We start from the raw sequence: 24832 nt of genomic DNA, 5'->3' as shown, positions 1-24832 counted from the left end.
CGAGTACCGGTATCTACCTGCATAGTCGGCCGGGGAAGGACGGTCGGTTATCAAGATGTACCTAATTCTATGTGTTGAGTTATTCGCGTGATCATGTAGAAAGGAAGAGAAAGAGAAAGAGGAAGGAGAAAGATAGTGTGTCCTTTGCTTCCGCAGCCCTCCTCCGTCCGCCCCGTCCGTCCTTAAGCCCGGTCCGATCTGTCCTTGTTTATTCCCTCCACGCCCATTCCTTCCAAGTTCCTTCTCTTTTCCTTCATGACCTGGCCCTCACCTCGTCCTGGTCGATGATTTCCGTGAATGTCTGGCTGCCTCCGCCGTCTGAGATGGAACGCAGATTATTCTTTTGTTTAATCACCAACTACATGCGACCTATCTAGCTCACGGCAATATACACGCTCCATTTCCCATCCGCTATCCAGTCTAACTCTCGTCAGGCAGTTTACTGTGGCTTCCCCTACTCCTCCCCCTGGCCTTTCACATAGACACATGTAGAGCGCACCAAGGAAATAAATCTAGGGGAGGAAAGAAGGACCATTCCTCAGTCCACCTCGCCACTTCCCTCTTTATCAGAAGATGCCATGGAGGAGGGCGTGGAGAGGAACAGCAGGAGTAACCCCGGTTCGATGGAACGCGGATGCCCAAGGAGAGAAAAGGATGAGGCAGTCGAGTGCTATTCTGTGATTTCTAGATAATGCCAAGATGTAGTTTTAACGGTGATTCGACCGAACCTCGTGTGTGGTCAACTGCATTCATTCGTGCTTGCTAGCCTCACCATCGGCGGAATAAGGGATGTTAAGCTCTCGCAGCCGAGGGCGAGACATGTATTGTGTTCCCTGGATGTCATCACTGTTATCATGAGGGTTTCTTTAGGTTTGCTCTGCGTGAACATCTTGAGATCTGGAGGAATCCTGAGAGTTGAAGGTCAGTGAAGTGGGATTGAGGAGTAGTTTTATGTTTGCTCTGCGTGAACATCTTGGGATCTAGAGGAATCCGGGGATTTAGGGGTCGGTGAGATAAAATTGACGATGTATCTGCTCTGATTAAACTTTGCGCGAAGTGTTGAAGCATCAAGACGGAGAATTGCACTCCTGTTTGCAGCATTTTCTCGGGAGCCTTGTTTTAGCCTTGGCCTGAGCCTGGAGCTATCACACTCTGGTCGATTTGCGTCTTTAGAAGCGTGGTAGTAATCGTCAGCAAAACTCGAGCAACGCGGGGGCGGATCAACCATAAATGCCCGGGGGCTATCACGATTGCGGCCTTAAGCACCCACGTGATGATGATCCTTGAACGCGACCTCTATCGCGTCTCGCGAGTCATCCACACCCATCACGTAACCTTCCCCAGATGAAAGATACCCAGCTGTATCTTCACCTTACCATATCTTGCCCGACAACCACAACTGCACTATGTCCGCTCCAACGAAAAAGTCCTCATCATGGCACCCACTCCTTCTGACGACCAGTATCCGCTCCGCGCCCTCACTTCTCGTCAAGACCAGCTTCACGAGCAGCTCATACACCGTACACATCACCGACCTCGTCCAAGTCTGGAGCGAGGGTCTCGATCGCAGCGGGATCCTCTCGCGCGCGGCGAAGGCCTCGACCACCATCGACCCCGCAGAGGATGCGTCGCAGCTGTCGCTGCTGCTCGAGAAGATCGAGGGCGGGCTAGGCGGTGGCAGCGACCAATCGGAGTTGGTTTTGTCGTGTATACCCCGACGAGGCGGCAGCGATGGTGATGGTGTTGGGGATCTGAAGCTGCGACTAGCGGTAGATCTGCCGCCACCGCTGCCGGAGTTGGAGTGGACGTTCACGCTGCGCCTGGGAACGCAGATGGATTTCACGAACGTGTTCGTGATGCCGTTAGTTTCGTTGGCGGGGCTGCAGGCGGCGCAGATCGAGAGTCTGAAGACGGTTATCAAGGATAAGGATCATGTTATCGATAAGATGAAGGACGCGCTAGAGGATAATAAGGTTAGGGTCGACGTCATTGTTGGCCCGAGGAGAAGGAAGGTACTCGCGCCGTTTGACGAGGTGGCGTGGGATAGGAATTTGAGGTACGATGGTGAGCAGAGCGGTGCGGAGGTTGTGCGGTCGGTTTACACCTCTGGGGAGTGCGGGGAGGGTACGCCTGTCCAGGCTTTTAAACAACAGGCTGCTGAGTGGTGGAGAGGTATCTTCGACGATGAAACGGATGGCGAGGACGATGGTGGTGGTGGTGATGGTGAAGGCGTCGGTGGAACATCGGCTGCTATGATCGCAAAACGGGAATCGTCAGCAGCTCCAGCTGTTCCGGTAAAGGAAGAGCCCAGAAACATTCTCGGAAAGAAAGAGGGAGAGCCGGAGCCGGGCCCGCAAATGTGGTCTGAGACGGAGAGTGAAGACGATGGATTTGAGGTGAGTGACCATACGTGTTTCCCCCCGTCCAATCAGGGTTCTCGTCTCGCAGCTCATCATTCAAATGTATACAGCCTCTCAAGACACCGCCACCTCCAGCCGCTCGTGGGAGCCATTCAAAGAAAAAAATTGAGAGCGACGTTGGTCTCCTGAGTCCTCCCGATGTCTGAACCCGAGAACAAGATGTGCTGATTCTTCCCTAAAGTCAGATGATGAACTTCCCCCACCCCGTCCACCCCCACAAATGTTCTCAAAGAAGGTCATTGGTGAGGTTGGTGACAAACGGAGGGCGAAATCCCCTGCTCCTGAGCCTCATGCAACACCACCCGCACATCTGGTGATGCACGAGACGCCGCCAGAGGTGACCATGGCGGATGCAGGCGAAGAGACGACGGATAGCGAAGACGACCTCGACGCTGGAGTGCGACGGAGGCCACCGCCATCACCACCAGCGGCATCAATGAAAGGAGCCGTAGAAGGTGAGAAGGCTAACCGCTGTTGTTGTCTCTCAACGATTCATGATCCTGGTTGGCTGACGCACCGGCGCCCAAAGAAAATCCACCGGTGACGAAAGGGGTCACAGGTCAGATTGGTAGTCGTATACCACAGCCTTCTCCTCCCCCTGCACCTGGGTTGTCTGCGATGACGCCCGGTGGTGGTGTTGACAAACAGTCACTGCGACAGCCAGGCAGTCTTCCTGCTGCACCACCAGCGGCAGGTGTTGGAGGCGGCGTCAGGAAGTCTATCGGCAGGATAGGAGGGAAGCCGAAAGCCAAACTGGAAGTTGGGCTGGGTGATGGTGCAGAGAATTCAGTGGCCGCAGCGGCGACATCGTTTATCGTAAGTAACGCCTGTGCTTTTTTGGACGCACCAACTAGGATTAAAACTCACCCGCGTTCGTTCGTTCGTTTTCCAGTCCTCGCTCCCCGCGGTCTCCAAGGTAAAATCGCCACCACCAGTGCCTGAAGACGAGGATGAGAAGGCAGATAGGAAACGGCTTGAACTACAGAAGGAGCTGGAGGCCAAGAAGAAGGCGCCGCCCAAGAAGAAGCGCAAGTTTTGAATAGTATGCACGGAGTGGAAGCGTTGGCATGGATTTAGTCCGAAGGGAATATGGCTGCATCAGTATCATCCGACCATTGGCTCTACTTACACATCACAAATATTCTAGTCGGGAGCTGCATATGATGATCCTGCTATACGTGATATTCTATCCATTCGGTTCACAGTCACCGTCATCGTCCCCGAATTCTCCGGGCAATCGATGCACCCACTCCTTTTACCGACTCACGCGCCTGCAGCTAGCCAGCCAGCATCGGCTTATTGCAGCAGATTTCTTGGTGAATTACCTCTTTTTTCATAAGACACTCCCGGCCAGAATCAGAATCCACTGAGGCGGGGGGATGGCCTGCACAGTTGGTGTATGGTTCTTTCCGTTGGACTTGACATAGGTACATAGGCGAGCGAAGAGGACAAAAGATGGGATGAATCGACGCGTCTGGGGGCGAAGGGGCGAAACTGCCTGCACTGCACGTTCTATGTGTCCCAATTACCACCGAAAACCGAGGACAGGCCATACTTTCGTCCAATCAACCTGGCCGGCGGCCAGCGCTCACAGGCTTGCGATACCTCTCTCTCTCTCTCTCTCTCTCTCTCTCTCTCTCTCGAGGGACAGATCTCTCCCCCCAATTCAATATCATCACCAGAGAATAGAAGAAGCATAGAAATGTATATACGCATGCCACCGAAGATGCGGCGCTCACATTCATTTCCTCATTGCTCATTGCCATACCATTTCTATGGCAGCTGGAATGGGAATTAGGATATAACGCGGTCGAAGCCCGTACCGAATTCGAGCTTCTCCATATCTGCCATCTACACCTCCCAGCCCATCACTACTTCTCGAACATCACCACCATCTCGAGTACATATCCCTCGTCTTTCAACAAGAGCCCCAGCACACAGCGCTTCCCTCCGCATTTCCTTCTGCTCCCCCTCCCCCTCCCCCTCTCCTTCCCTGCCCCCCCTTCCAACACCCTTTCCCCAAAACCGGATACGAAATGTGCAACAGACGTGCGATATTCCACCAATGCAACTGCCTGAAGGGCAACACCATCGAGCGGTGCGCGGTAGCGCAAGCCGCCGGGATCTCCGACTGCGGGTACAGCCGCTCTCGCGAGACTCCATACGTTCTGGAGAACTCCTGGTGCGGGCCCTACAACGACTGTCCGCGCCGCGGCCTGGGAAGGAGGCTGCAGATAAGGCCTCCTCGCGGCGGCGGTGGTGCTGGTGGTGCTGGCCGATACTAGTTACGTACTCTACTTGTCCCCGCCGAGGCGCCAATCATGGCCGAGCCCACACGCCTCCCTCCCGCACGACACACACACACGCACGCTCACACGCACGCATACACGCACATACATACGTCCGTCCAGTTCATGGGAAGAGTCATTTCCGGGTTCGCGACCGGGTAGCGGCCGTGCGACGGGGCGGCGGGGCGGGGCGGAGTGTTTTTATTCGGCGTGACGAACGGGGGGTGCATACATACGGGTGTGGAGAAGGGGCCAATTTTTGGAGCGAGGGGATTGAGATATGCATCACAGTGGTTTGGATTTGAATTGAGAGCTTTTGGCCCGGTGTACAACTGTATTCTTTGCGTGCGTGCTGCGTGCATACCTACCTCATACCTGCATAGCATGCATTCATTCATTTCTTATGTACCGGTAGTTATCCTCTTGTTCGTGGTTTCCACCCTCCCTACTTCCTGCCTGACTTCCCGACTTCCTTCTGGCCTTCCGGCATTCCGGCTACAAGTGAATGAATGGCTGGGACGGATGGATGGACGGAGGACGATCGATGCCGCTTTTTCACTCTCGAATCGTGCTGCTGCTGCTTCCGGCGGTCCCGGTGGGCTGGCTGGGGAAGGGTGAAAGGTGAAGAGTGAAGGGTGAAGGATGAAGGGCGAAGTGATGTTAGAGGATCCCGTGGGTTGGGGTAGGCTCAGATGAGATGCAACCCAGTAGTTTACACGCTCTACTTGGGCACCTGACGCTGTCTTACTGCGGCATGTGCGTGAGGCGAGGTGAGGTGCATCTTTCTTGCTCCGGGAAGACGTATTGTACTATGTACCCCTTGCAAGCCAACACCAGTGAACATGTGACGTGACAGTTGGGGAGGAGGGTGCTCCTTTGCCTTTTGTTTTGCTTTGCTTCTTCCTTCCCGCCTCCGCTTTTTCTGTGGGATCCTCGGGTTCCGCGAAGCGTCGAAGCGGGAGATTGTTACTTAGAGTAACTTGCTCGTTAGTTAGTTAGTTAGTTAGTTAGGGCCAAAGGAGCGGTCAAGTGGAAATATAGTAGCGGCCGCTTCCAGTCGAGACAGTCGAGACCTTCTTCTTCGCCTGACTGGCTCTCTCCGCATTCCACTCTCCGCATTCCACTCTCCGCACTCCGCACTTCGCCTTCCGGAGAGTTTCGCTCGCCGAGTCCCATACGGTATGTACATAATTCGATCAACCGCATAATGCGACCTGTAACATTGGCCAGCACGATCAACCACCACCATTGCGGAGAAAAGAGGGGAGGAGCATGGAAAAGGAAAGGCAAAGCAAAAAGCAAAAGCACAAAAAAAAAAAAGGGCAAATAGAAGGAAACGCAAAGCAAAGGAAGGGAAAGGAAAGGGAAAGGAAAAGGAAAAGGAAGCATTTCCGGCGGCGGCAGAGGCTACCTATCCACAGCAAACTCGTCCCGGCCTGGCCTGGCCTGGCCGTAGCACCAACAACACCCGGGTCAGCATGGCATATGGCATAGGTATGGCATGGGCGCGCAATAACCCGCCCGCCTGCCTGCTCCCCAACAACCTCACACACACCACACGCACACACGGACACACACCACCACCACCATTCCTGTCAAATCGTAGAATAACGTTAGCCGAGAGAACTCGCTCTGCATGCTGCAATGCACACCCGACACTCGACACTCCCTCCCCCCGGTGAAGCACGTTCGAGAGGAGCGGGATTTCTTGGCGGTTTTCCGCAGATTGGGACTAGGGAGGTAGAGCGGGTGATGCGGGTATGTGGTGGTGGTGGTGGTGGTGGTGGTGGTGGGTAGGTGGGTGTGCTGGCAGGATGGATGGCTGGATGGCTGAAGGATGGCTGGATGGCTTGCAACTGCAACTGCAACTGCAACTGCATGGCTGGTTGGCAGAGATAGGAAGTGGAGTACTCGTACATACTACATACATACTCGGCAGCTCTGGCTGGCCGCCGGAGAATAACGCCGCCCTCGCCCCTTCCTGTCCTGGAAATTTTCAACACCGACCACCGCCGGCCACCCACCACCCAGCACCCACCACCCAGCAGATCTATCTCAGTATCTACCGGTGCGAATTTTATGCGGCCCTTTTGACGTGCCATCCACCCATTCACCCGTCCATCCATCCAACAACAACAACAATTCGCGGGTGTGGTGTTGCACATACATAGGCCGGAACATGCCGTGGTGGGAGGTGGTGGGTGGGTGCGTTGCTGGGCCAATTCAGATCGACCGGCTCCACGATTGGGACTGTGGCCGGGTTTAGGTACGGAGCGATGGAACGGGCCGACCGGTGTCAAATCCGCTTAATTAAACGTCTGCACAGTGCATGGGAGGGATTACATAACTAACGCAGTTTATCTTCACACGTTTACCAGTAGGCAGTTGTATCGCAAGTCCCCCACAGTCTCTCAGCCCGAGTACATAGCGGCCACCCAACTTCTCCACTTCTCCACTTCTCCACTTCGCTACCGTACCATGTCTCCTCTTCCCGTAGTTGCCGCATCGGAACTCATCGAATGCCGTTTGCATTGGACTCGCAGCGAGATACCTCCGACTAGTGCTTATCCTCCTCCCTCCCAATCACCCCAATCCCTCCTCCTCGTCCTCTGCGAGATTAGTTCTCGCCCAGACAATCGGTATTTAAACCCACCGTCATGATAACCCACCCCGCCTGATCATCATAGCACACATGAGAGTCTGCACGGGACTGCCATGTCGCCATGCATAACCATAACTTATAACCATAACTCATGTAACCATAACCACGGGGGGCAGGGAAGGGCGGGGCGGGCTTCCATGCACTTCCAGAAGCCTGTCGCCGTACGTCTGTCTGTCCAGTGTCAGCTGGCCGGTGGGAAAAGGGGAACGTATCTGTATATCTGTCACGATGCGATACGATATGTCTCCCGCGCTACCGGTAACCCCATACCTACACATACACATACACATACACATGTTTTCTGTTACCTATTACCTGTTACCTGTTACCTGTTACCTGTTACCTGTAGCGTGTTACAAAAAGACGAACTGACGAAATCCTCCATACCTTTACCATGCAGCAAGAAGCCAGAAAAAGAAAAGAAAGAAGCCCCGGTGGCCGGCCGGGACAAAAGTGCTGTCTGTCTGTCTGTCTGTCTGTCTGTCTGTCGAGTCGAGCTGACCCCCAAACCCCCAAGTTCCCACTCGCCGTTCCCACCCCCCGCCCCCTCCCGCCCCACCCCCGCTCCAAGCCCAGGATCTGGGATCGGGACTTACGAACGACGACTTAAGGTGAGGGGAGAGGATCCTGGGAGGTTAGTTACTTAGTTGCCTAGTTATAACCCGCGGTATGGCCCTGCAGAATTCCAGAACACTGCCGTTTATGGGTGGGCCTGGGGGCCTATGTAGGGCATGTATGTAGTTGGGTGTAGTTGGGCCGCGGGAGTATGTATGTAGATTAGTGGATCGTGAACGTGGCCGGCTAGTTAAATGCAGGCAGCAAGCAGGCTGAACTCGCCGACGCGCTGGATCGATACACACGGCTGTCCTCGGGGGAGGGGAATGGCTGGCAGGAAGGATCTCTCGGAGATCGATTTCACTCTCGCTCTCTCGCAAAACAAAGACGTGCAACTCCACTCTATGAGGGGTAGCGTTGAGTTGACTGGTTGGGAACCGGGAGACCGGCGGGTGTTTCATCCCATCCCCAGGATAGACACTTTTTTTTGTGAGCTGGCTGGGCTGAAGGATTGGCTTCTTCGTACGCACATACTCCCGCCCGCCTTACGGGTACGGTTCTCGGGCCCGAAATGTTCAGCTGAGGTCCTGAGGAGAGGGGCGCGAGGAGCGGGAATCAAGCGAAGGGCACAATCCTCACCCCCTCCACTCCCCTCCCCTTCCGTTCCGTTCCGTTCGCCACCATTAAGCTAGGTAGGTGGATACTGGGACTAGGTATGCTCTTCGTGTGTAGAGGTACATAAACTAAGTACTCAGATACATATGAATTCGATAAAAAAGAAACCACCTTATAAACGGAAGCATATATAAGAAGGAAGTCTGATATGCGGTGAGATACGCAGAGATACAAGTGTACTAGGTGCAGGAAATATAGTGGTAAAATGAAAAGAAGAAACGAAAACCGAACGCCACAAGGTATTTTCTATACATAGAAGCCCGAAGGAAAGGAGGAAAGGAAAGGAAAAGCCACACATCGATCGATCAAACACACTCCCCCCACCCGTCCACCCGCCTAGCTACCTAGCCTAGCGAATCGTAGCACCGCTGAACATGAAAACAAAATAAACCGACAGAAAAAGTGAAGGAAAAAGAAAAGAGAGTTATATGGTAAGGGAAGATGATAAGAGGCAACCGGCTACCTGCGCATGTAGAAGAGGTTTCGTTGTGGTTCGAGGTGCCACTCATGCTAGCCCGCATTCGCTGTAGTTGCAGGAGCTCTCTCGGATGAGATTGTACTCCTCCTCGAAAAGCGATGTAGCTGGGGAATCCGGCCATGGTACCTCGTGCCATTCACCCCCAGCACAGACAAGCACCGCATTGTCTGTAAACACCGTATCTTTAAAGGCTTCGGGAGTAGGCTCGTCTCCCAGGGTGTACAAGATAGGAGATGTCAGTTCTTCCTTGACGTGCAGTGCTGTGTAACCCACACCCAGGCCGGTGGTATTGATCGGAGAGAGCCTCGGCGAAGGGGATGACTGGTCAAGTTCCAGCTCGGGTGGCGGGGTGTTCATGTGGGGGCTCGGAGAGTACGGATTGCTGCCTCTGCTGCTGTTCCCTCTGGCGGCGTTTTCATACTCCCTGGGGTGTTCGACAGCCGTTGGAGTTAACGGTGGCGATGTGGCGGGCCACTCGATGCCTGCGTTCCTCAAGGGCGGGGGTGACATTGGGACCGATCCGGCCTGTTTCTTCACCATACTCCTCGTGGCCACCTTTCTGCGTGCATTCTGCAAACGCTTGGTAGCCCGCGGTGCCGTTCTTCGGTATCGTGTGGTCGAGCGCACACCGTTCTGCTGTGCTTCTTTTGACAGAACCCAGATGTACCGCTTGACATTGTCATTGGAATGCCGAGCCTCTTTGATGAAAGCCTGAATGTCCGGGGATGAAGTTAGCAAAGAACGAGGGTATAAAGAAAAAGGGAAAAAGTCGACCCACCCCATTCATGGAAAGGTTGTGCCGAATGGAATTCTTCCAACCCCCATCACGTGCAGCACGGGCGGGCATTCGCCACCTGAAGTAATTGTAGATATCTGCTAGAACCATCCTTCTGTCGGGAATGCTCATCAGGGCCTCGTAGATGATGATGGCGTACGGTGGCTGCTTCGAACTATCCTCAATGTGGTGAGCCGGGACGGCAGGGGAAGACCTGTCGTTCTGATAACCGTCACTATCGTCATCGATTCGGTCATCCGGCCTGCCGCTGCTCGCTTCTGGTGATTCCGATGCACGCGCAGATTCCAGTGGAGCCTTTGCGCACGAAGGCGGCGTACTGGCAACCGACAGGCGATTGCTAGGATAGTGGGAAGATGCCGCAGACGACAGCGAAGAGCTGCTGCGTGAAGATGAGGAGGAGAGTGAAAGATGAGGTGACAGGAACCCGGCATAGGGGTTGCAATGCAGCTGACGCGGCGGCTGATTCCAGTCATTGGAAGCAAGAGTCGAGTGAATGTAGTGGTTGGTCGGTCGTGGTTGAAAAACAGGCACACGATCCGCCGGTGAAGATGATTTGAACTCTTGTGGACTGTAGGGGGACGTCGAAACCGACACTGGCGACGGTAGGTATGCGCATTCCTGGACTGGTGTGTGTGCAAAGGAGGAATACTGCATCTGCGGGGACCATGGGTGTGTCGGTGCGTTCTGCACATGCATAGTGGATTCTGCCATGACGGACGATGTAAAACCTTCGGAGTTTGGGTCTCTGTATGGCGATGGGACTGCCATGGGCTGGGCCTCCTGGGGACTGAGAGGATGGTATCCAGCCATGCGCCAGCTTTCGTTGAACTCCGTCGAAGCTGGGGGACTTGGAAGGTCCCAGCTCTGGAGCTTCGGCGTAGACATGAGCCCTGGATATGTGCTTTCTAGAACGGATTGTCAGTGCGTCTCGCTCTTTGTTGAGTAGCCAATAAGCAGTCATTCAGCAAAGCTCTCTCGAGCTCGATCAAGTAGCAGGGAATCGGGGGCAACCGCGGCTGGAAGTAAAGCAGTGTGCGACGTACCAGAGGTATCAGGTGATTGAAGGTAGGGGGAGTAAGTGGTAGGTAGGCTGTCTGTCAGTGTTTGGTGGCCAGCTAATGAATGTGGGCACGAAATGTTGAGTGAATGGTAGAGAAGACGAGGGGAGGACAGCCTCTTAAAGGCACTTAGAACTGTAACCCAACACTCACCGTCGAGGAACCAATTCGGAGGAGGGTATATCTGTGAACGTAAGACCGGGAAGGGACCTGCAGTAACATGTATTGATCCTGGGGTAGAGAAGGGGAGGGTTGCGGGGGAGTGTAGCGGGGGAGGGTTGGATGAGGGTTGGCAGAATGAATGAGGGCTGGCAGAGTGAGGGCTGGCAGAATGGCGTGGAAACAAACTGGTAGCTAGCCGTGGGTGTAGCCACATGGAACGCCCGGGGCCGGATGGAAAGAAACGGTGCATAGTTGCCCCCGAGCAATTGCCCTGATATACCGAGCTGATTCTGGGGGATGGATCGCGGGCTATGGATTTGTGCACGGCCAGATGGGCTCGTCGATTCAACTGAAGATACCTTGCAAATTCCTCCAGTGCGGCGATGACCAAACACAACCGCCATACCGGATCGGATTGACCGGCGGGGACCCTCGTGTGCACGGTGCAGGCTAGCCCTTCAGCGAGGGTCCGGTACGATTAGTCGGCATCCCGCAAGCAACTCTCGCTAAATGGACCATATATGTGCTGATATCGCCTTAATTGTCAAGACAACTTCCACTCCCACTTCAAACAACTTACCAGCAATGCTCCGATAACCAGCCTTCGGAAGTATTTGCCACCGCAGAGTTCATCAGTACATCAGCACATCGGAACGTCGGTACACCAGTACACCGTGACATAGCCACATGATTCCCATCGTTCCCTGCGGGTTGCCAGAGGTCAGCACAAAGCACAAAGGGAACAAGAACGAGATTACAATTGCGATGGAAACAAACATTGATTCTAGAAAGCCGCTAGCCCGCAGATACGGTCGCTGCACGCCGCCATCGTCAATAGGGCGGCGGCGGCGACTTTTGCGGTTACCCGAGTGCAAAACAATGACGCCTTCTCTGCGTGGCTTTGTTTGGAGATCCCAAGGAAAAAACAACCATTCCAGACTAAACCTGCGGGGACTGTGTAGGTCTTCGAGGCTCACGTGTGTACAACCTTCCGATCGAATATACTCCGAGACGTGGAGAACGGGCCTAAGAATTGATCGCCGCTGCTGGGTAGCGAGCTGAAAACACCCTTCATCCAATCCTGGATGGACTTCGGCAGGCATAAAGCTAGTTATTCCAGAGTCCAGTCCAGCATCAACCACTTAGATTTCGTCTATTGCGCTGGTAAAGAAAAAAAAAGAAAAAAGAAAAATCGTAAGAATAAGAAAAAGCAATTCGGTTGTATGACCGAAAAACGGCTGTCGAATCCCATCATCCCAACCGCTGAACGGGCTGATCCAGATACGCCTCCTCCCAGAGCTGGCTTCCTGGCCCTCCTCCTGCTCAATACAACTGCCTCCTCATCTCCCTGTCGAGATACTCCATGTTTGTTGTCCCATCGATCCTGGAGAGTGCAAATACCTCCTTCAGCAATCAAACTCTCCTCTCTGCGGTATGCTGACTCCGACCAGGCTGAAAGGAACTGCGGGAGGTACTTACGCCTCGACATTTGGATTGAATAGAGAGTACGCGCTCATCTCTCCATCTTTTCGTGTTCCTGTGTTGACATAGAACATCCATAAAAGACCTGCGATTCCGCTCATGCACTTGCATGCAGAGCGGCGGACGAAGCAGTGGTAAGCTCCTGTGTGTGCTGGTAGATTCGGGGCGAGCCAATCAGAAGAAGACAAAGCGATGGTAGTCACGTACCGATACACATCATCACCTGCCCGTACCCACAGAAGGCCGCCACACTTTGCAGCACCAGGTAGATGTGGAATTGACGAGAAGATTTCAAGGCCGCCACCGCGCGTTGCGCCAAGTGTGCCGGCGACTGGTCCTGGATCTCCTTCCTGTAGCCGTCGAGATCAACGTCCGCCTTTTTGAGGTGGAACGGCTTCTTGATCTTTTTCGACCGCTCCTTGGGCGTGTCCATTGTGATTGTCGTTGGGTGCGGGGTAGTAACAATTGTTAGTGGGTGGGGTGGTTTTTTTTTGATGTCAGTTGTGTTTCGCTCAGAGTGCTGGGAGAGAAAGGGATGAGGTTGGAACAGCGTTTGGTGTTACGTGGTTACTAATACGCTTGCAGGCATCATCGATCACTCGACGGTACCAAAAGCATCGCAACACACATTTGGGGATCAGCATGTGGCCCAGGTGCAGAACTCTAACGATGTCTGCGGAACAGGGCATGATGGATTAAGTGCTGACCAGTTCGTCTGAAATTTCTGCTTGTGCCGGCGGCTCTAGCGGTACGACTTTCGTCGTTCTGGGTCCGTTCGCAACACACACCGTGCGGCAGCCTGCCGCGGGAAACCACCGCCACCAATCTAGTAACCAAGCCTATGTATCTGTCCATGGGTCCGGCCACAACAAAGCATGAAAACCAGGCTATATCATGCCCCGGACCGATACGTGATCCGTTCCCCTACGTGTCTCGGCTTAGTTATCGATAAAGGATGATACCTACATAATGGGTGGTGGCATGCCTCGGCACCCTTAGGCCTTTACTCCAGGCTAGGGACGTGCGTGATATACGGCAATTGACATACAGAACGTCCACGTATGTAGACAGCTGGAGAAGCTGCCCTTTTCTTTGTCCGAGCGCCGCGGCTGATGCTCGTATACAGGTGATCACTAGTGCCTGCAGCACGGGAGATCGACGGCCACCCTAAGCTCATGATGAGTATGTGCTAGCTTTGCCAGGGCCGCACATGCGGCCTGAGCTGTCCCCCCGCCCCACGCCCCTCACCAAAATCCTGCCTAAAGTGGGGGGTAAAGCCCAAAATCGTCGGGTTGCCTACATGCTTGAGCAATTGGGTTCGGCGTCTGCTTCCCCCCTGATGGATGTGGATTCTGCATCCGGAGATTCAGCGAGACGAGAATTGAGTACCTGGAAATAGAGAGCCCATCCGACATGCCACACGTAGTAGGGCTTTCGACGAAACGTATGTTCATAGTTAGTGGCACTATAAACCTCGCACCGGCCAACATCTGCCCGTGCACTTTCATGCTGGTGGAAGTCCGGCCGATGCTTGTTTTGCGCTGTGCCCCGGCTCCATACTGCCGTGAATGCTGGCCTAGCCCGCACCACGGTCAGAACGTACAGTATCTCGATTCGAACACGCAGTCACACATTCTTCATCTCCCCGCATATGGGGAGCTAAGTACTTGGGCAACGTAGGATCAATGCGGGGCTGTACTTCTACTCTTTGAGGTTGGCGCCGACACCCCTAGGGATTCTACGGCCTGGAGAGGGTTTATGAAGGTCATTTTGGGGTACATTTGTGGACACTGTTTATAGCAGTATCATCACTCCTTGTGGCCAAACGAAGCCGTATTTTTTCAAGTTAAAGATTGTGTGGGAAACTACAAAGCCACATATGTGAATATGAAGTGAGGGTTCTCTCAATCGAATCAATTGCAAACCAACCCTGTGTTTTGCTGTCAGCACCAGCTATTTCCTCGAGCGCACACGTGCGTGCCGCTGCATCGAGGAACCCACTGCCCGCCATCTCATTGTTCATGCCACACGTCAATCCAGATTAAAGTGCTGCACTTGTACCGCATTCACTACTATCATGAGCATACAATACTCCACGCTGCGTACTCCACCCAACAGAAAATGTCTGATCCACCATACTTTTGGCGCTCCAATTCAGTTCTTCCTCACCGTAGCGCCAAACTTGACCGAGTGATACACATGATTGCCTCCCCGCGGCTGCAGCGTTGCAGCGGCAGCGATAACACCACAACTCTAGGTATTAGATAGGCTTTCCATCCAAAAGCCAGTGGTCTTCGGTTAACCTAAACTCCTGATAGTTTCCTCCTAGAGCTGCAGATGGTAAAGTACTTGGAAATGGTTTGAAGTCATGGCATATCACTGGCGATCACGTACAAACATAGCGTTCATCCGACAAAGGTCAATGAACACTCCCAGGTCGCATGCAATTGGTGATTAAACAAAGAAACAAATGCTATTCCGCATGGCCCAACCTAGCCCAGCCCTTCCCAACCCAGCGTCTTCATGGAACATCCGCCCATTACCGCTGCCGGTTGCGCCAGAGGGAGGGCGCCAAGCTCACGCTGTACATTCACCAGCGGGCGGCGCCGTCCTTCGAGCCTCAAACGTGACCGGACGCGCCACAACCCTCAAACAGCATGGTCGTTCATGAAACATTGGAACAGGGGTGATGTATCTAAGCAAGTTAGTGTTGTTCCCTTCGTCGAATCCCAATGCCCATACACACGACGGCTACAGGAACCAGTGCTGAAGGACAAGATTCTATACGAAAGGACGATAACAGGACGCTGGAGGACGAAACTTCAATGCCGAGAGACGAAACCCCGACGCCGAAGTGAGATGGTGTAAAGGTGGCGAGCACGGTGAGTCGGTGACCGTGAAAGCATTACAGACATAGGTAGAGGCTGGGGCCGCCCAAGCGACGTCAAGCGAGCCACTACATATCACGGTTTCTCTCGATCTTCATCTTCCCATCGAGAACATCGCCGATGGGTTTATCCTTCACCGACCCTTCTAGATACGGCCAGCTGTGCGCTAAAGCTCCACCGTTCGCATGGCGCTCATCATTCCGCACCGCCTTTATCCCGGCGATTTGCTTCATCGAATGCCTCCTCGCCCGCCCGCCCCACTATTCCACCAATTATCTCGCGCGGGTAAAGAACTTAGACACTAGTATGGTGTCGGGATTGATGATGAAATTGTCGAGCTGTCTTAGATGTAAACGTTAGAAACGTAGGAAACAAGCCCGTCGTTTGCGGGGGGCATGGTCCATAGACGACCTTCTGGCCGCGTCACAAAACATTGTATACCCGAGCCTGACTGTCCTGCAGAAGAGACATGTTTTGATGAACACATCTGCAGCCATTGATTGAAATGAGGTTTCGGGCTATCTAATGATGCCCCACAGCCCATACCTAATGTACATATACACAACGCACCATGACTATCCATAGCCAGTTCAATGTATCCATCTATCTCCAACACACCAGCTCACAGAAACCACCTCCATTTCCATCCAGCTAAACCATCATTCTTCTGACCCCAAACGTCCCGTCCCCGTAGGTACCTCGTCGCCATCACAATTTCTCTTCCTCTTCCGTATTCAACGGCGGGAACTTGCGAACATAACTAGCATCCCACCCTTATTAGTACACCTGAGCACATCTCGCGGGGGGAAAAGGGTAACATACTGGGCCGCACACTGGTATCCACTTGGATCTACGCACAGCCCACCGGCACAGATTAGCCTTCGTCTCCCTACATAGATACACAGGGCAGGAACAGGTAGCCTACTCTTCTCCAAATACAGCTGATGATACGTCTCGGCGTCCCACCACTGTCCCGCAGGAACCACCTTCGTCGCCAACCTTTCTTTATACCAATGTTTGTCGACCGCATTGAGCACGGTATTGGCGACGTCCTCCTGCTCGCTATCGACGGTGAAGATAGCGGACCTATACTGCGATCCGACATCTGCGCCCTGCCTATTCTCCGTAGTCGGATCATGCATGCGGAAGAAGAACTCTACCAGCTGGCGATATCGGATCTGCTTCGGATCGTAGAGCAGCATGACGGCCTCGGCGTGGCCCGTGGTGCCGCTGCACACCGCGCGGTAGCTCGGGTGCGTCATGTCCCCGCCGATGTACCCGACGCGCGCGTCTAGCAACGAGAAGTTCGCCCGGAAAATGTGCTCAACGCCCCAGAAACAGCCGGCGGCGAAGATCGCTTTCTCGGTGGTGGCGGGCGGGTTGGTCAGGCTGCTGCCGATCGGCGGCGGAGAGGTCATGGCGGCGAAGGGTCGGCTGAAGAGGGATTTAAGGAAGGACATGCGCTAGTGTTGGTGTAATTGGTGGTGATGATGTGGGAGCTTGAAAAGGAATTGGAGGTGGACAAAGGATCATATAAGTGCTTGCTGTTAGTGGCGGAAGTGGCCGAGATGGGCACGACTAAAGCACTGGGTCGCGGATCGGATCGCGATATATTGCGTCATGACTGCGGCCACTGGTGGGGTCGGCCTGGTGTAACGTTTCACAAGCCATTCCAAATGCACACGTAGGTAGACAATTCCAAATCACAACCAACACGACTCGATATCACCGCCACAGCATGAAGACTAATACAAAGGAATACGCAGAAACCAGAACAATAAATAAAACAACCATTTACAGTGCGAGAAATATACACCCCAAACCCAGCCCCAACCGATCAAATCCCATTTTCATCATTACATTGCCGCTCATTCGTCAACCACCACTGCCACTACTGACCACCGACTACTCGAAATTGTCAGTCCGATCCACCCAAATATCTTCCAACTGATCGAAATTCTGGAAATGCAGTGGGCGATGCACATCCGCATAGTAATCGAGCGGCGTATCAATCTTGACATGGTACGGTCTCTTCTCGGCATCGGCACCGAAACCTGCTCCAAGGAACGAGTAATTCCAGATGCCACTCTCCGGCACCAGGAAGTATCCCATAATCTTATCCGAAAGGAGGAGCTGACACTTCTCTCCCATGGTCGTCTGGAAGCCGGGGGGCATGTCGTTACCCATGTCCTTGTTCTGAGCGCCCCATTCGAAGCCAGGCGGCGTGAGACTGTAGGCAGCCAGAGATACCGATCCTGCCTTGAAAGAGACAGTCATGGTGATCGTCTTTTTGTCCCACTCCGGATGCGCCGCCATCAGCCTCGCGTGCTGTGTCGTGTCGAAGGCGTTGAGATGCGGGGCCTCGTGTGGCTGTGCCCAGGTGTGGATCCATCCGAGAGGTTCCAACCCGTTCTCTTTGGTGAGATACTCGTGCTGCGGCAGCTTGTGAGGGAGCTGCACGCTATTGAGCCCACCGATCTGCGGCACCATAGCAATGCAGCGAATCTCCTTGACCTGATCGTTGTCCGGAGGCGACGAACCATACAGGAATCCGGCGACTTGCATGCGAAGATCCGAGATGGTGATGAATCGCTTGAGGATGTTCTTCGGCATGATGTACGTGTACTGCCCATTGTCGGCGATGTCATCGGAAGAAATGTAGATGTTGTTCGCACGAGTCCTCAGATTGCTCGAAGCGATGGCGCGGTTCCTCCATTCGGTCTTGGAAGCGAATGCCTGCTGCTCGTATGCCGTCTGGGTCGTGACAATCATCTCGTCACCGTGCACGTTCGTCGTCTTGGTTGTGACGGCGGTCAACTGCGCCTGCTCCTGCTGTTGACTCTCGATCTCGGCAGCCTGCTGGCGCTGCATGGACGGCGCACTGATCTCCATACCCAAGATAATATCCCGAACTTCGCTACTAGTCAAACTGGAGACATTGACGTTGTTCTTTTTACCGTAGTCGTTCAGGACGAGATCGCGCAATTGAGTCTCGACCTTGACCCAGTCGTCATCGGAAAGCGATGGCCAGATGTGATGCTCCTGGGTGATGACGGTCCTATCCGGTCGGAGCAGCAGCTTGGTCTTGTCCTGATTGACGTGCAGTGCACGGAGAATCAAGATCAATCGGGAGAACGCCGTGTACGAAGATACCGACTTGGTCCAGTCATCGTAGAGGTTGAACAACACCATCTGCGGTTCGGTGGCGCGCAGAATCATGTCTCCGAGCTTCTCGATCTTCATGGCCGCCTGGAATGGCAGCTGCAGCTCGGACGCGCGGATCGAGATGTTAGGGAAGTCGAGGAGATGCACCTCGAGGGGATCAAGGAGACCCTTTCGCGTCACGATGAGCTGTTTCGGCTGTTCTTCGACGGGCAGCGAACGAATCAAAGCAGCCACTTCCTCGGCCGTCTTCCACTTCGCCAACTGACCAAGACGTTTCTGACCGGCCCAGACGGAAGTGTGAATGATCTTCAAGAACAACTGTCCGGAACGAGGATTCAAAATAAAGATAGCACCGTTGATGGGCTTGGTCGTCAAATTACCCTCGAAGGTCTTGTGGACAGTCACACGGTACGTGTTCGTGTCGTCAATGAACAGCTGGATCTGGTTGCTGAAAAGCTCAGAGTAGTTTTGAGAGTTCAGGAACTCCTGGTTGCTCTCCGACGCATACAGCTGCAGACCCTTGCGAATACGCTCACGCAGGACGTACAAAGCCGGGTTAGCCTTCATGATCTTGGCCATGGCCTGCTGGATGAGTTGCTTCAAACCCGGGAACCACTGGCCATAGGCATCGTAGAGATTGTACGCAAGATCAATGGCGATCATAACACCAGTGGGCGACGGGTAGATCGAAAGCGAATCCGTAGTGTAGTCGAGGAACTTGGCGCGAACGTATCGACTCACGTCGTGACTGTCGTAATCTCCGTATCGCAGCTGAACATCGACCCAGAACTTGTTGGTCGAGTTCTGCTCGATGGTGTCCTTCGTGTCGTGAAGCAAACTGGGCCTGGTGACGTTCCACTTGTACGCGGCGAACAAGAGGATATCGGCGCATGAACTGTTCATCTTGTACGACTTTCGGGGATGGATCTGCTCCTTCTGGACCGTCTCGATACCCAAACTCTCAAGCTCCTGATCGAAGACCTGGCACAAATCCATAACGACCGACTCGTGAATCTTCTGCCACAAATGGGCACGGAAGATCTGGATCAGGGAGATCTTCAAGGTCGGGATCTTTCCGTGAAGGAAGATACCAGTAAGATCCAATTGGACCTGGAAACCGACGTAGACATTGGCTCTGTTGATGGTAGGACTCCACCAGAGCGTGAACCGACGATTGGGGATCTGGTTCAGACCGGACCGCTGAGCGTTGGTCAACTTCTTGAACTTCATGCTCTCCTCGAAACCAGACGCTTTCTCCCAGAAGAGACCCTCCCAACTGGGGAACGCGGTGGCCTTGAACAGGGTGTGCTCGAGAATAGTCTCAACACCTCCCAACGCCTGGATGACATCGGTTCGGTAGGCGTTCAAGTTCCACAGTTTACCATCGTGACGCTGGGATGTCCACCAGAACGGATTGGATTTCTACACACGTATTAGCAAAGTCCACAAGCACGGGAGCTAAACAAGTACTCACCATCATCGAGTAGATCTTAAACTCCGTACGGACACGCCAACCCTTATCGAAAGCGAGGGTGCTACGATCCTTCTGGAATAACGTGTTGATTCTGGGAATACCACGATCCCACGAATCCTCGAGGTCCTCAAGCGTCAACCGACGATTCTGCTGGTTGGCCTCCTGCCTCTTCTGCGCATACTCGGACCAGACACGTGCCGAATCGATAAATTCTGACTCCCAGGTTTGAATGTACCTGAAAATGTTGGGGATGAGAACGTCCTCGTCGTGCGTCATACCGGAACGGAAATGCGTGATTCCGGTGTCCGTCTGCTTACTCCACCTTCGGTCACTCGTGGGAATCAAGATGTGACTTCCCGAGATCATGCCCAAACCACCCAATTCCTTCGGCGTATAGAAGACCGCGGGCGGGAAACGGGACGGCATCTTGGAGTTCAATCCAATCTTGACACGAGTCTGGATTTTGGTCTCGCATTTTACGATCGTGTCGAGAAGAGGCTCGGTGGAGATAGCGGCTTCACGGTAGTAGGTGAAAAGAGCGATCAAGGCCGAGTTCCACTTGTTGGCAATCTTGGTGAAGGTGGTACTTCCCGAGCTCATCAAGATCTGCCTGATGCGGTTGTTGAACTTTTGGATGTCCTCCTCAGTAACCTTAAGGAAAGCATGAGCCGTCCGCTCCTTCGAACTGTTGTCCACCAATGACCAAACCGAATCCTTGACAGGGAACTCTTCGTTTTGGTTCCGAGCCTTGGGCAAGATTCTGACCTCGAATCCGCACATGGAGAAGAGCAAGTTAGGATTGTCGCGGCTGTACACACTAGCGAACGTCTCGTCCCACTCGATGGTGGTGACGGAACGCGGCAATCTGTTCTTGAGATCCCAGAACACGGCGCGTCCCAAGTTCACATCGTGACGCATCAGTCGCATTCGGGAGTCGCGGGGCCAACATTTCTTGTTCCGGTAGCCGATCACGTTCTCAAAGTTGGGATCGGGGTTCTCCGTGAGGAAGCGCTGAATCAAGTCACGGGCCTCGTCTGCACTGAACCGGAAGAACACCCAAACACGGTCTATGTATCTGGTGTAAAGACGGATGGGGTGCTTGGTTTCTGTGTTGAGATCCTGGAACTGTAGGAACTCGTTTGGCCGCTGTGGCGGACCGGCGATCTCGGACGCCCGCTCCAATCCGAGAACCAGCAAATCCAGAATCATTCCATAGTACTGGAAGACGAACGCCGAGAACTGAAGACCGCGGATCAGACCGTACATGTTGGTATGGTTCATATCCTTGTAGTTGAGGACGACGTTGTTCTTCGCAGTGATATAGTCGGCAAGATTGTGATCCATGACCAGGCGGAGCAAGCGGTTGAGGAAGGTAATATCGATCTTTTCGTAGACCTTGGAAAGCTGGGTCTCAAGCAAGACGTTGCATTCACCGTCGGCCGTTTCCCACACCTTGTTCAGGTTATTGATCCCCTGGGCCCACTTGTAGACAAGCAGCGGCGGAACCTCGGAATCGGAAGGCTTGATCCAGGCGGGGAAGAGATGGCGCTGGTCCGCTTGATACCAGAGGTAGGCATCCAGGTAAGCATCGGTGATCTTCTCGATAGGCTCGACATCGTACACGGGGTTGATGGTACTGTAGTTGTCGTTCATATCGATGCCGACCTCCTTGAACGCTCGGCGGGTCAGAAGCGCAGTCTTGATCCGGGTGAGGGTAGTTCCGGGCGAGTCGTAAGCTTGCTCGATCAAAGCCAGCTCCTCACGCTGACTCTGGTTAAGCCTGCCCTTGACCGAGTAAGCCTCCCTCAAGCGCTCCAAAGCCAGAATCAATATCTTGGTGTCGTGCTTATAAGAAACGCTGGGGAACGGAATCGGCGAGAACTTTCGGGACTCCAACCAGTGCACGGCGGCGGTGTAGATAGCGACGGCCTCCTCCGAAGAGACGTATGGTCCGTCCTTCATGTAGTTGTGCTGCCTTTCCTGCTCCGCCTTGAGCCACAATCGCGTCAACCGTCCGAGGTTCTTCTTCGCAACCGTCTTATCTACCGTAGCACCGCGTCTTATACGTTCTCGGTTGTAATGGGCCACGCTGACCCACCAGTCGGCCTTGCTCTTCACGTATCGCAAGATGACATTCTCGATCGGCGCCGGCAGTCCGGGAACCTTCCAGGGAATGTTACTCTTCCAGCACCGCCACGCTTCACTGAGATGCTGCAGGACAGTGTTGACTTTGTTCGACTTCATGCCCGCCGGCATCATATCCGTGATGTCGTGGATGACGGCCGCACGAAGCTCAAGATCGAAATGGGATTCGACACGCTGCTTGGTGACGGTCTTCGCGACACCCTTGCTGTGACGGCCCTCGAACTGTCTCGCCAACAGATTGCCCAACCATCTCTCCAACAGAGGCAAGATACCCCTCATGAAGAAAAGCCAGACCCGCCATGCCGGAGCCCAGAAACCACATCCGGGTCCTTTGCCCACCGGTCCGGAGTTGAAGCGGTAGTAGATCAAATGCTTCAGATCCTTACACGCCCGGATCTGGTGCATGAGCTTGTACTTGTATCGGTACATACCGGTCAACTGGCCGACATGGTTGAAAGCGTAGAGGATACCGTCGGCAAGCTGGAAGGCATCAATGTTGCCCAACCGGTACTGAACTTGAGCATCGACGATCAGCTTCGTCAGACGAAGAATCTCACGCATGAGATGGAACGCATTTCCGAAACGAGACTTTTTCCGCTCCTTCGTGGTCAACGTCTTGACGGGCTTGAGGTTGAAATTGTAATCGAGATGCAGATATGTCAAGTTCTTCCGGTGAATCAGAAGATTGAGCATATTGAAACCTTGTCGGCACACCTGCAGACCCGCCTCAACCCAATCGATAGTCGTGGTCTGGAAGAACTTGGTTCCCTTGAGAGTCCTGAAGAGATCCTGCCGATTCTGCGCCTTCTGGGTTTTCGTGTGGAGGGAATTGAGAACGTAGGTCTTGAGCAACTTCTGGTACGACACCCGAACCTTCACAGGTTGGCCCGTCGGACAGTGCTCGAGATACCATTGCTTTACCAGCGGCACGTCCTCGGCCCTGACCGTCCTGCCTGACCGCTTGTCGAAGGGATGAGGTGCCCACCACAGGGCGATAGCGGGCGAAGTGTTGTCGCTATAGAGCTCTTCGTCGGCCATGAATGGCTCGATCTCCTCGGGCAGCTCAAAGTCGTCCTCATCGTTTCCGTAGCCAAACACCTCGTCCTCGTGGGAGATGGTGAGGTTCTTTGGTGCCACTGAGCGCGACGAGATCGGGTTGATGATAGGGTCGAAATAGAACGCGGGCAGGTCGGGGTCCTCGGTTCGTACGTAGCAGATCTGAGGGTAGTGGTACCACGACAGCTCTACTGATCTGGGGAGAGAGTTGTACAGGTAAGGGAACGCCACGCGGTATTCGGTCCTGATGGGCGACCGGAAGATGATCCGATCAATCGCATTGAACTCTCCAAAATCTTCGTCGTTAGGGTCAACATCTTTGTAGAGAGGTTCGAAACGCGGTCCGCCAGGGATTGCGACATTAAGGGCTTTAGCAGTGAAAAAAGAATTACGGTCGAACATGTAGAAGTAGTTTTTGTCGACGATGTCGGAGAGGAGCTGGTTGGACAGACGGTACAGCGTGGCGATCTGCGGAAGGTCGAGATTCCACTTCTTGTACGAAGGGCCATTGACGTGCGGCGTATCGAGCAGCGGTCTGTGGTCATAGAACCACTCGATCACTGCCGCATCCTCCTGCTCGTCAAGCTCCATCTGGATGGGCTCTTGCGGCTCGACGTCCTCGATGTTCTCGCTCCACGACAGCGGAGGCTCCTCGTCATCGAACGGAGGGAACCGCATCCGCTTGAAGTGTCGTCGATCCGACTTTTCTCGTCTCATGCACACCCACATCGTGGCCCATTGCGCATGAAACACTGGCTCGATGACTCTCGGGATCTCATTCACGAGCGTCAAACATCCGTTCACGTGGTAGAGCACCTTGACTTCTCGCGCACTCTCCCAGGGCATGGGCATGTTCTCCAATAGCTTCAAGACTGCATGGGGCTAAAAGTAAAAACAAAAAATGTCAGCATAGCTCCAAGAGAACACACGGGGAGGGCGGAAGAAAAGACTACTCACCATAAATTTGAGTGCTCCAAGGTAGGCTCTCTTGTCAGCCGAGAACTTCTTCTGACTGACATCACCAATGTCCCTTACAATCTTCCGCAGATGCTCCGGCGGCATGTCGACCTTCTGGGTGTCGACATAGCCCTTCTTGCGCTTCTCGCCGAAGCGATTCTTCTGAACCCGCAGCCACTCCTTCTTCTTCTGATCAAACTTTGCCTGCGCCGGGTCCGCCGGTGGTCTGTATCCAGGTGGCGGCGGATGTAGCGGAGCACCGGGCGTCGACATGCCCTGCCATCCAGGGGGCGGCGGCGGAGGCAACGAGGCCATCGTCGTCGCGTGTCGTTTGGCTAGAGCTGGGAGTTTCTCGGTGGGTCCTTGCGATCAACGGGAATCAATGCGGATGAGATGATGGGGGGGCACGGAGTAGAATCCTCGACGGCTTTCGTGTTCGAGAATATGCGGCGATGGCGGGTTGTGTGTAGTGATGTTGGACTAGTCACGGAGAGACGGACGGGGTTGGGATGAAGTTGGCGGCGAATTCACTCGCGACGGGTTGAGATTCTGAGAGGCGCCAAGAACTCCT

General features: G+C 53.9%; 5 protein-coding genes across 5 annotated transcripts; 1 reads left to right on the top strand and 4 right to left on the bottom strand.

The window, feature by feature from the left end:
• The first annotated feature begins 1317 nt into the window (after positions 1-1317).
• BZA05DRAFT_152285 (XRCC4-like factor-domain-containing protein) lies at positions 1318-3578 on the top strand. The gene is made up of 5 exons (XM_051479016.1): positions 1318-2396; positions 2471-2536; positions 2602-2875; positions 2950-3236; positions 3313-3578. The coding sequence occupies exons 1-5, from the start codon at positions 1407-1409 to the stop codon at positions 3457-3459; spliced, it is 1764 nt and encodes a 587-aa protein (XP_051336186.1). The 5' UTR covers positions 1318-1406; the 3' UTR covers positions 3460-3578.
• A 5031-nt stretch (positions 3579-8609) lies between these two features.
• Positions 8610-10126, bottom strand: BZA05DRAFT_408712 (uncharacterized protein). Its single transcript, XM_051484735.1, has 2 exons — positions 9857-10126; positions 8610-9789 (listed from the first exon to the last, which is right to left on the bottom strand). The coding sequence occupies exons 1-2, from the start codon at positions 9983-9985 to the stop codon at positions 9106-9108; spliced, it is 813 nt and encodes a 270-aa protein (XP_051336185.1). The 5' UTR covers positions 9986-10126; the 3' UTR covers positions 8610-9105.
• A 2089-nt stretch (positions 10127-12215) lies between these two features.
• BZA05DRAFT_408709 (uncharacterized protein) lies at positions 12216-13100 on the bottom strand. The gene is made up of 3 exons (XM_051484734.1): positions 12784-13100; positions 12574-12661; positions 12216-12478 (listed from the first exon to the last, which is right to left on the bottom strand). The coding sequence occupies exons 1-3, from the start codon at positions 13007-13009 to the stop codon at positions 12418-12420; spliced, it is 375 nt and encodes a 124-aa protein (XP_051336184.1). The 5' UTR covers positions 13010-13100; the 3' UTR covers positions 12216-12417.
• Positions 13101-15841: 2741 nt separating this feature from the next.
• On the bottom strand, positions 15842-17035 carry BZA05DRAFT_408704 (putative peptide methionine sulfoxide reductase). Its single transcript, XM_051484733.1, has 3 exons — positions 16390-17035; positions 16287-16314; positions 15842-16224 (listed from the first exon to the last, which is right to left on the bottom strand). Exons 1-3 carry the CDS (start codon positions 16922-16924, stop codon positions 16173-16175), a joined length of 615 nt encoding a protein of 204 aa, XP_051336183.1. The 5' UTR covers positions 16925-17035; the 3' UTR covers positions 15842-16172.
• A 33-nt stretch (positions 17036-17068) lies between these two features.
• On the bottom strand, positions 17069-24757 carry BZA05DRAFT_152208 (NUC071 domain-containing protein). Its single transcript, XM_051479015.1, has 3 exons — positions 24262-24757; positions 20104-24186; positions 17069-20051 (listed from the first exon to the last, which is right to left on the bottom strand). Exons 1-3 carry the CDS (start codon positions 24574-24576, stop codon positions 17370-17372), a joined length of 7080 nt encoding a protein of 2359 aa, XP_051336182.1. The 5' UTR covers positions 24577-24757; the 3' UTR covers positions 17069-17369.
• Positions 24758-24832: the final 75 nt, after the last annotated feature.

The sequence above is a fragment of the Tricharina praecox genome (genome assembly GCF_024521635.1).
Source record: "Tricharina praecox strain CBS 144465 chromosome Unknown BZA05scaffold_28, whole genome shotgun sequence".
Taxonomy (NCBI): Eukaryota; Fungi; Ascomycota; class Pezizomycetes; order Pezizales; family Pyronemataceae; genus Tricharina; species Tricharina praecox.
This window is presented reverse-complemented; position numbering and strand designations above follow the sequence as displayed.